The following is a 12,256-nucleotide window of genomic DNA, read 5'->3' on the forward strand; positions in this document are numbered from 1 at the left end:
ACACACTTAAGTCACCCATTCTTATCTCCTCACGAATGACAATGCCCCTTTCTGTGTAGCTTACAATGAAAATTTTACTGTCAAGCATTTTCTTCTGGAATGTCATAGTTTTTTACAGGCCCGTTATATATTTTATAATGTAAATTAACTTAAAGAACTTTTTAATACAATACCATCGATTATTTGAAAGAGATATAAGATATTCAAGGATCTAATTGGCTCCTTTTATTATCATTAAGTTTTACATAATATTTTAAGCCTGTTATAGCATTTGGAACGATATGGCCATTTATGTGTTGACGTGTCGCAAAATCCAAAAAAAACAAACAAACAAACAATTAATATGTTTTTCTTGTCTTTCGAGAGTATCGATTCAAGCACATTAAGTTTTGAAAATTGAAATCCGTTTTTACATAAACTTACAACCGAGTTTGAAACTATTATGCAATTTTGTGGTTTTTTTAATTGTTTCCGAAATGGACCGAAGGGAACCGAACTACTCATGTTAAATTGATAATACGCACTGTAAACGATAAAATATTGTCTTTTGTAAAAACAATCTGGAAAAAAAGTGTGATCCATCGAAAGTTATAATCGCAACAAAATAACATAAAAATTGCAGATCCGGTTTAACTGAGACTGTACATGTCGGAATAATGAAAAGTGCACCCCTAGTAAAGGTTATGAGGAATTTTGAAAATTAACATTGAAAATATATTTAGTATGATAATGCATACTGGAAACAACATGTACAGTAATAAATATGCTTATAATTTATCAATTAAATGTGTTGCTATTCAATTACAAAAAAAGTTGAGAACGCTCAACCTTACAACTATAATGATATTGTAGAGATTTTGCCATTGAAATACTGGAAAAGTCATACGATATACTATGTAGGAGGTTAACTCGTTTTTTTTAAATACTTTTTGTTTGTGGAGAAACTGTACTTCTAACAGTTGGGGCTTAACCAAAAATCGATTAATTGACACTTTTCATTTGAAAGAGAACAGTTCATTGATGGTACTCCCCCCAAATATGTCCTCAGAATGTTTATACTTTTATTTTATCATTTACAATTCTGTCATTTAAATTTCTCTTAATTTCTTTTTGAAGCAATTTATTTATTTTTTAACTTGAAACTGAAAACGTGTTTTTTCTATTTAACGTAGCGTTTAGATAAAAAATTACACAAACAACAAACAATGAAACTCTTACGGCCTGGACAGTTTCAAAAAAGAGATATATATATATTTGGAAAATTAGCCTACGATAACATAAAAGTGATTTGATCACAAAAGGCTACGGACCTGTAAGTACATTATAATACGCATAACTCTAAAGATTTGTTAATTTGTTGTATTTTTTCTGTTTGTTTGCTTTGAAAGCAATTTTCAATTTTAAGTCCATTAATTTGTCACGGTTTCTGAAAATATTTTTTGAAAATCAGAACCTACCTTACAATAAGATTTCATTTATAAGTTCATATATTTCGTAAATCATTGGAAAACAAAAAGCACTCGTAAAGACACGATAACAACGATGCTAAATCTTAACTTTTAACTCAATTTTTTTTTTATTTCAATATATATTCTTTGGCATCAACACAATGGTCTAACATAATGCAGGTATGAGATTCATATTGAATTACATATTGTTCCAGATTAAGTACTCTTTCGGTCAGCATCTGTAGATTTACGAAGGGCAACATGGAAAAGTGGTTTCTTTGTGAGTACATTTTGGTGATTACGATACAACACCAAACATTAGAGTAAAAACGTTTTTCAAAAAATACATTGTTTATCACAATTATAATGTTTGATTTTGTTTTGTTTGGTTTTACGATGCACATTAAACTAAAAAGCAAAAACATGGGTAAAAACCACATCACCTGCTGCAGCAAAGGAGATGCATCGATTCCAGTAATTCGCAAATAAACCATGGCTGAAATTCTGATGCATTGCAACATCTCAGCCACAAGGGGTAATTTTAATAATTGCTAAAGTATAGTAGCCTCGGTATATATTTCGACTGCTGAAAGTTAATATTTTATGATAATTGCTGTCACTTTAAGTAAAATAAATATAATTCACGTTTTAAATTGATATTTTTCAAACCGCTTTATAACATGAATGAAAATCTACAATTTCTTTTTTAAAATATGCATTATCTCTGTTTCAAATTGTAGATGTTTCATTGATTCTCCTAGTTTTCCCAGCACGAGACACTGGTAAGTTCATTATTTAACAAAATATGTACTGCAATAGTGTCTCATTTCATTGAAGGTATATTTTTTTCACTTTTTACGACAAAGAGCTTTCCTTAGACAGATCTTATTGTATAACAATTTTTGGAAAAAAAAATAAAAATCAATGCGTACATACAACAAGATGTTAAACAATTTCAGCCGTTTCAACCTTAGTTAAATTGTTTTGCATGATTTTATGTCAGTTTTGCGTGACAAAAACATTTTTATTCATACATGCTCAACAGGAGTTAAAGGAACGGGAAGTGTTTCAACATTTTTATATTTAACACAAATTGGACAAAGAATTGCACATTCAAACGATTTTAAATCTAATTATCAGGATATTTTTATTACCTTTTGCAGATATTTTTATTTTCAAGTGCTTCATTTGGTTGGTATTTACATTTGTTTTTAGGCTTTTTTAACTGAATTGAGCTCCTTTAATGCCGTTTTCTTTATACTTGTCTTTCAATTAACGTTGAACAATTACATTTTATCATAATTTCTGCAGATGCAAATTTAATGGTAAGAAACAAAGTAATAAAAATTATAATATATTATATAATTATAGATAAGTATTATTTAATTTCAACTTACTTTAAAGTTTCTTTCAATTTTTATTTATTTAGCTATACACATATTCACAGATATAACAGTAAACAGTGCAATATTTATATACATGTACTTAAACTTATGGTTGTAGAAACCAAAAGCACAAAATGTCAAACTGTTGACGTTTTTTCAGATTTGGCTATATAAATAAACACCAGTGAGCATTTCTAAATTGATTATCATTGTCAGACACAGGTTCAATCGTAATTTTACCGGATTTTTTTTTCACGGATGTCAAATTTATACATTCGTAATACATGATCAAAGATTACACCTCTGTGTTAACATTTAAAACCACACAAGTAGAGCTACTTTCAAGTCCATTCATTATAGCCAATTCTGTATATAGCTGAATATATATGTAATTCGTGTATTTGATGTTTGTTCACGAGTATGTAATATGTTTATACCGAATAAGACCTTAGATATTTTTGCACTATTTTTACAGTTACAGGGTAGATTTCTATAGCCTTATACACATACTTGCGTAACTATAACTGTCTTTAAATCTTACCCTGTGGATATGCAATGATTTATAGATGAATTATTTCTGACGAGGATATTTTCATCTTTTCAATGATATGTTTTAAATTATTAACAGAAGCAAATCTCACCAAAAGTCAAATACGTGTTTTTATTCAATACAAATGACAACATCAAATAAAAACCTATAGAGTATTAAAAAACAAAAGCCTATAGATTGACTTTCAAATTCAATTTTTAAAAATTTATACCATTTTGGTTAGAAACCTCTCAGTGATTATTTGATACAAAAAAACTCAAGACACAAGTGGAAGTTTAGTTCCTCATATTAATTAATTCCTCAACGCTTACCTTTTAGCCAATCAGCTTCTTTGCTACTGACTAACCTATTATGTCCAGTCATTTCAATAAACTTTTGCCTGGCACGATATTGAATCATAAAAAATACTACTGTATACATTTGAAAATTCACCGTCGAAATTTTTCAGGATTCTCTCAATTCTCAAGTTTCTCTACGACAAGTCTCTATTGTTGTTTATTTTCGTAGCCATTGTCGAAGTATTCTTCAATCGAAAGATTAATCAATGAGAAAAACAGTTGACATGCTTCTCAGAGGTGCATGCGGTTCTATTGGTCGAATCGTGATTATTTTTCATGGCTGGATCTACATTGTAACATTTAAAATAACATGCAAACAGCAAAACATTACATAACATGAACAATATAAAAACCAAAGTACACCAAGTAAAAACTTGCGCTTTTTAGCTGGAGTATAATCCCGATAAATTTCAAAGGTTTTAAAAACGACAATATCACATTCAGAAGAATATTCTTATTCATACTCCCAAATCAGATAATTTCAATGACATATCAGTGTCATATACGGATCTGTGTATTGCCAGTCTTTACCCAGCTCTATCCAGTTCCATAAATCCTACTTCTCATATTCAGTCATCGAATGTGACAAGTATGGTCCAGAGTTTTTGATGCCAACCGCATGATATAACACTCCTGTTTATGTGGAGTTATTATTTGTTTTTAAGGCACAGCAACACATCTAGGTCATATAAAACAAAAACAAAATGTACCTAGAGATACTGACACAAGGGTTAACGTGACATGATTTTTTTATATCTTTTTAACTATAATTATAAAGTTAAAAATAAAATGTTCAAATATGGAATGACAGACTGTAAGAAAAATTCATGATTAAAAAACTGTTCTTAATCATATTTCGTTTACACTAAAAAATTTTCATCATTCACAAATGATAGAAAATAATATTAATATAAAAAAACCTTTATAATCATTACTTCAGGTTTTGCTCAGGCGACAATGTATTTACTTTACTCTTGTCCACTGAGGTCTTCGGAATCCTCTCTGTCCTCTAGCAGCAGCAGCAGCAGCAACGACTGTCCAAGCAGCAGAAAGAGAGACATTTACATTCCGTATGGAATTAGACATACCTATATTCAAATAGGATCTAGATGCCATGACTGGGGAAACTGGAATTATCCTGTGAGTTTGATTAATTTGTTGTCAACTTAAAAAGTATTCAATCACAGAATGGTATTAATCAGAATATGAAAATTTTATTTGATTTAATAAAACGGAAAGTAAGTTTTATAATATGTTAACTTTTCGGATGAGTACTATCAATCAGAATTTGGTATTAAACAGTTGACAAGTTTACATTTACGTTAAACAATTATTATATTCAAATATGTTAATTAAAGCAAAAGTGGCAAATTTAACTTCAGCTAGAGCAAACCTAGATTTGTTTCCAACTTATCATTCTTTGAGTTTGATTCATTAAATAATTCTGAAAAAATACCAGTGAGATATCACAATAATTGTTCGTCCACAGCGGAATATCAGCTGTAGTAGTACAGAACTTTATTGCTGCGTTCAGACAAACAATCTAGAATCATTTGGATGGACATTGTGTGCTGATAGAATCCGTGAGTTTGAATCTGCTTGGACAAATGTAGGAAGAAGCTATAGCGCAACTTCATGGAATTGCCAGGTGTAAGTATTGTAACAGTGACCCACCAAAATGCTCTAAAAAATTGCATTACAATATATCGAAGCAATCATTCAACGATTGTTACGATGTAATAGGATGATTTCTTACTCAATACATATTATATATGTGTTTTCCCGTACATTTAATCAATTATGTAATATTTTCGATCCTTGAAGATCGTTCAGCACGACATTATTGTTGTGTATACATATCATGTGGTACTTTTAGTTTCTTCTATTTGACATTTTTTTCCAATTTGGGTGGTTCCAGTAATCCTAATACTATAGTAATACTTGAATACTATATAATCACCCTTTGGATATGTTGCCTGCTTTTTAAATTTGTCATATTGAAGGTTCCATAAAAATCGCCATAGGGACACATCTGCGGATGTCTCTAAATTTAAAATTTCACCATTTTTCGTGTTTAAATGTTGAATTCTGCTTAAGCTTGTACTAGGGGTCGTGGACGGTATCTTGCACTTTCCAGTACCGTCCATGAACAGGCTCAATCAAACCGAGCCTACAACATTTTCAATTTTGTCGTGTTGGGCTTTCTTTAGGAATTCTGTATTTCTCTAATTTTTGTTCATATTTGTTTAGCTGAACAATTTTACCGATGATGGCTGAGAATTTTTAAAATACATAAACATTAGCATAGGTCAATATATTGGCGTGAATAGGAATTGAACTTTGATAATGAACGTTTTTCAAAATTCGGAAACATAATGAAATGAGATACTTGTGAATTTCAGATATTCCGACAAGATGAAAGAGTTCCTAGACACATGCGACGTCACTGGACTATTTTGTTAAGAAACAAAAACTTTGTAAAGCAAATGGAAATTAAAGTTAACGAAAGGGGTCGATTTCATATTAACTTGTTTTCAGCAGTCATTTAATATTTATTACAGGCTTGCTTGAGTGGAATGTTTAAACATACATATAGCTAATGAACATAATTCTGGAGGTATGCTGCTGTAGACATTATTGAAAGCTATCGTAAGGCTTTTAAATTAATTTTGTATCACAAGTATACTCGCAATGTTTAACTTTTTTGAATAACTCAACATTTTTGCTTATGTGCAAGCATGTTTTATAATAATTTATGAAATAAAGTAATAGTTTAAGGTTTATGCTAACGATCTTTCTAAACACAACCACTTTTTACTGTTAAATAAATTAACTTTCTACAATGTAATTTGTTATTTTGCTCCTGTGTTTTGTTTCGACAAGGACAATATACACGAACACGTGTGAATATGAATGTTTGTAATTTATATGCACATGATATGTATTATTCTAAATTTTTCATGCAATGTATGAAGAAAACATCGGTTTAACTTTTTAATATGTTTTGATTTTGATAGCTGTCAAATATAACATTTAATGTTTTTATAATTTTTAATACCTTCTCCGCTTACATGTGTTATCATCAATATTAAGGTGACAACAGAGTCAATTATCACTGAAAATACCTAAAATGAGATTTTTTGCTAAGTAGATTAAACAACCTTTTCTGAACACATTCGTGATTTAATTTTGGAAGCAGTTAGTCCAAAAAATGTGTTTTTAAACGTTTTAAAACGGTACCTATACTATTTGTATCTGCTATTCGCGTAACCTGTCGATTATCGATAACGCTCCGCCCCCTGTTGAGGCATCAATGAGGGAAATCGGTAGTTCCATATATCCGTGAATTACAGGTCCATACTGGTCCATACTTCTCGTAATACATGTATCGTACAACTACCGTACATCTTTTATGAATATCTCAACATTTAGTCTTTTTTATAAATTAAGAAATTGTCGGCCAATGTACGTAACATAATGTATGAAACATAAATAATTAAGCATAGCGGCAAATCGCACGACCACGGGGTTGATTAAAAATGTAGTTGTTAAAATATCCATAATGTGTGAAAATAATTTGTCTGTCCCGTTAATCTGATAGATATTACATTGAGTTGACAGACTTTTGTACGGATTCAAGGTCTTACTTTACATTCAACCTCGTTTTCTAATAATGTCAAGTAAAACAACAACAAAAACAGACAACATTTTTTATGTGAACGCCTATATGACTTGTGGTAAGGTGTCCGTGACAAATTTCTAAACCATTTAAGATTGTCTAAGGATGATTATTTCTCTATGAATAAAAAAAAGATATAAAAATATATTCTCAGTGAAAATAAATTGTTCGCCAGTTAATCGGACACAGTACTAATAAATCTGGGATAAAGTATGAAATTTATTGTCTATCCCGGTAGAAACTGGATCTCTATGCCGTGCATAGATGATATTCATGATAATAGAAGTCAAGAAGGCCAGATCATAATGATCGAGTAATACCTTTTATTTCTATTAAAATATGTGAAGCATTATCAATTTGGTGGAAAAAATATATAATATCCCGTTCTTATTTGTACATCTACCATGGACTTTAAAAGACTGTCAGAAGCTCATATTTTTGTTATTTTATTTTATATTTTAACGGAATTTCATACACGAATACACAGGCAGAGTTACACTGGTATAATACAATAATAATGCTGATGATAATGATAATAAACTTCAAAAAGGAAACAATTAAATACCCCGCTAGCGGTGCGCAAATGTGTTTCATTTCCCCCCACTGAGTGCCTCAAATTTTACCGATAGTCACGTGACATGTGCGACAGATACCAGACGGGACAGTACATCACGTTAAGAATTGAAGAAATTTCGGCTATAAACTGATATTAATCAGCAGCTTTTTTATTGGTCAGATGTCACTGGGTCATAAAATGTTGTTAGAGTATGTTACCGCAACTTGTGACCCTCTCTGGTGCGATATTTGTGTATTATGCAATTATTTAACGTGAAACGTAGGGGTCCGAGAGAGAACAGCCGATTTATGACACTTCGTTTGAAGCGGGTCGGACTAACTTTGAATCGGCATAACTTTTTTAATAATCAAGCAATTAACATGCGGTTTAAAGCACATGAAAGGAAATTCATTTACGGAGGGAACCGTGTCAGGGATTTTTGTTTGCTCAATCAGCGACTTAATTATCATTAATTACGTAATATGTATGGTGAAAAAAGTCGCATAATATGTTTGACGTTACGTAATATTTTTTTGAGAAAAGATAGAAAAAATTTGAGACACGGTTCCCCAGATAATATAAGTATGGTTATTTTCCAAAAGTTTGATGACAAAAAAATAAAAAATGACTTTGATATGACGATTTAAAATTTTAGGATTTTTATTCAAAATCAATCATTTACAAAGGCATTTTTTTCAAATATGTTATTTTTTATGATGATCAACGACATTTAATGCACAAAGATTAAATAATTAACAATTATTACTAAAATAACTTGGTTTAAATGACATTTATGTGAGTACCACGGAAAGTGTCTGTTGTCACCTTAAATGCATGTGCTATAATACACTGTCTTGTGAAGTTTCATGTTTATGAGTGTCCTGTCCAATTGAATAAAGTGATAAACCTAGCAAATTTATCAAACTATATTATTACTATAATATCATATTATAATAAAAAGAAATGTTTTGCAAAATATTTACCAAATTTGATAATCTTCTGTGGGCAGTTTGTTTGAATATTAACTTCATCCGATTGTCTATATACTTCGTTATGTATTCAAAGTTATAAGGTCATTAATAATGAGGAAAAAGAATATCAGGTGGGTCTAGTACAATTTGAAAGAAAAGAAAAATAAGTGTATATGTTCGAGAAATACAAGCATTTGCATTCTTTGAATAACATTGGAAATTTCCCAACGGGCATATTTTCTTTATCACTTTATTTTCTTTATTAAATTCAGAAAGAAGTATTTATTTTCAAGTGGCCATTACCTTCCGTTTAATTCAAATTGAAACATAATTTTAGACTTTCGGAAATAAAGCTCAATTCTTATAATATGATATACAAACTACTCAGGAAAATGAAGGGTTTCTGCTGAATCATCAATTTATCGACTTTATGACATACCCATGCCGTTTTTACGACTCCGTAAATATGGTATTGCACGGCGTGCATAAATTTTGACGTGACGTCATCTGTGTTACATAAACCCTGATTTTAATTGTATTGTTTATGTCAAAAGCATAATAAGCTTATTGGACAATTAGTAGTGGCATATTTAGTGTTTACAATGTATGAACATGTTTCTGCTTACTTTAAAAAAACAACATTTTTTACGTGACGTAAAATAATTTTGTGACAATATCGGTAATTTTCATTTTAAATAGTTTGTTACTTTTGTCTTCTGATAGATGACATATTTTTTCTGTTAAGAGAAGAAGTATTTCAGATAATTAATGTAAGACTATGTATGTCACAGGTACTTGCAGCGATACAATTAATGACACAATTCTGTTGGAAGTTCGGTAGAATTGTTGCCAAATAAATTTATCCCATTCTATATTCCTTTTGTAAAAAATGACGAATTTTCACATTTTCTTTCTTGAACAGATCCAAAAAAATCAGTGTCAGCTGAAAATTTACCGTCCATCTTTATATACGTTTAGTATAACTGTTAATTTTGTCTGGTTCTTGTTACGTTGATTGCTTATAGAAGATTTCTATCCATTTCCTTTCATTAAAGAATCCTAACAAACCGAGACTTTTTTTTTTTGGAGGATATAATGAAAAACAGTCACCATGAAATTTAGCCTGATATCTAACTGATGTTTAGCATACGTGACTAAACTGTTTATAGTGAAATATATAAAGATTGATTAAAATTCACGTCTACAATTAAATATTTTATTTTTATTTTCAAAAACAAAATGCTAGCATGTTTAAATTTTCGAGCTTAACAATGAATATTTTTTAAAAAGTAAAACAAAATATAATAGAAAGAAACATTGACAGATGCATGAAAATATATATGTATATATAAAAAAACAAAATACGAGCTTATCAATCATGAAAAGGTAGAAATTCTCCATCAAGTTGATCTTTAACTAGCAGAAACGCAAGTGGCATCTCCATTGATATATTGTTATTGGGAAAATAGGCGTGAGGAATATTCCATATCTCACCTGATATTTTCTTGAACAAGTTTTGGTTAAAAGGACGAACACATACTCGTGATAATACCATTGCATAAATTATTGTTATTAAAGGAAGAAAATGATTATCCATATTCAAAATAACTGGATATAAACAATTTTACACTCAGTTAAAATTTAATAATGTTCTATACTATTATCTAATGTGCGCATGTTTAATGTTTAAGTAACCTCAAAAGAAAGAACACATCTAAACTGCAAAAGCTGCTTACCATCGTAGTTTATACGAATTTATTTTAGTTCGTTAGGACTGGAAGTTATAAGCTTATTGAAACATTACCGAAACCACCGCTGACGGAATAAACCAGTAATAAGCAGTGTAAAGTTTCTAGCTTTTGGACAAAACGGCTTGCCCATGACGGGGTTTGATACCACGCAACCAACTAGTACGACACATTTACGGCTATGCTGCTACCCTCTTTTAAAAATAAGCCATTAAAATTGAATACTTTTCAATAATCAAAGGTAGGAAATATTAAACAGCTGTCTTGGAAACAATATTTAAATGGCGTTTAACATAATAAATGCTATTTCTAACTTGTATTTGTGTATTAAAACTTTAAATTTTAACGAGTATTTTTTGTCAACTTGGTTGTATATAGTATAAAAATACAAATGGAATAAAAGTATAAACACACTGAAAACAGTTATTGTATGCACGATACTATAATTTCCATAAAATTTGAACTTAACAGTGACAATTTGTAGTGCTTGACATAAGAGGTTTAAGGGAACACTTATTTTTACAGACACTTTAAACTTTTATGTCATTTAAAATTAAGGCCCCTCGGTATTTTTAAACTTTGGGTTTATCAACACTGTAAATGTTATATGGCGATGTTCCAGCATTACTGGTGGAGGTAGGAAAGTGAATTAAACATTTAGGCAACAGGCGCATCTCCTCTCAATATAATACAGTCTATTTTAATGCTTTGAAATTGGCATAAAACATGTGTTAGGCGACCTTTTTTATCAGAAATAATATTTAAAAAAAAAAAAAAAAAAAAAAAAAAAAAAAAAAAACAGCATTCAATGTGAAACAAAAAAAAACACAAATGAGAGCTACTTTACTTCCAAAGAATGCATCGCTACAATTGAACCAAAAATGAGGTCAGTTCATATTTTGATATTTACCTAAGCTGTAAAGTTTTAATTTCTCACACAGCGACCCTTATAATTTATACAATATACGTTTTTTAAGTATTATATTAAATTCACAGTTGTCCAAACCTGCTCATTAGGCGAGTCCTCAAATTATTGAACCGCAAGAGAACAATTATCATTTTAAAATTTATCAGAAACATTTGTCTTAATATACTTTGATAAAAGCATGTTTTTATTTTTGCTTAGAAACAGGGACTCATCAACGCAAACCTCCTTCTGTACTGTTATTTCTTCTGACCCGAATTGTTGAATGAACAACTGGGTCAGAGGTTGAAATAAAACACGGCTGTAGTAAATCCTTATGTAAATATTTCATCTAAAAGGGATAGATGGATCTAAACTACCTTTTAATATTAAGAATGATTTTAGTTCTAAGATACAACTCCCTGTATTAGCGGAAAATCACAAGCATACATTATTCTGCATGCAATTTATACCATAGGTCACAAAATAAGTAGCATATTGCAGTCCATTTTTTATATTTATTGCCAATTGATTGGCAAGTGATATTAGTTTTTGTCTTCTGGATTAAACAAATAAAATATTTATTACCCAACAATCTGAAAGGGATACAGATATATGACTGCTTTATATGTACGATCATCACAAAAGATGGATCACCAATGTTCAAATATGGTCTA

General features: G+C 30.2%; 1 protein-coding gene across 1 annotated transcript; it reads left to right on the top strand.

Annotated features, from left to right (window-relative positions):
• The first annotated feature begins 1,270 nt into the window (after positions 1-1,270).
• Positions 1,271-6,745, top strand: LOC132722959 (uncharacterized). Its single transcript, XM_060707580.1, has 6 exons — positions 1,271-1,312; positions 1,664-1,728; positions 2,189-2,230; positions 4,662-4,861; positions 5,211-5,371; positions 6,124-6,745. The coding sequence occupies exons 2-6, from the start codon at positions 1,710-1,712 to the stop codon at positions 6,182-6,184; spliced, it is 483 nt and encodes a 160-aa protein (XP_060563563.1). The 5' UTR covers positions 1,271-1,312; positions 1,664-1,709; the 3' UTR covers positions 6,185-6,745.
• Positions 6,746-12,256: the final 5,511 nt, after the last annotated feature.

The sequence above is a fragment of the Ruditapes philippinarum genome, unplaced genomic scaffold (assembly GCF_026571515.1).
Source record: "Ruditapes philippinarum isolate M1 unplaced genomic scaffold, ASM2657151v2 ctg3188_1_1_1_1, whole genome shotgun sequence".
Classification (NCBI taxonomy): Eukaryota; Metazoa; Mollusca; class Bivalvia; order Venerida; family Veneridae; genus Ruditapes; species Ruditapes philippinarum.

Coding starts and splice junctions, on each gene's coding strand:
- LOC132722959 (XM_060707580.1), top strand. Junction 2,231..4,661: donor TTTCCCAGCACGAGACACTG/GTAAGTTCATTA, acceptor TCATTACTTCAG/GTTTTGCTCAGGCGACAATG. Junction 4,862..5,210: donor GGGGAAACTGGAATTATCCT/GTGAGTTTGATT, acceptor GTTCGTCCACAG/CGGAATATCAGCTGTAGTAG.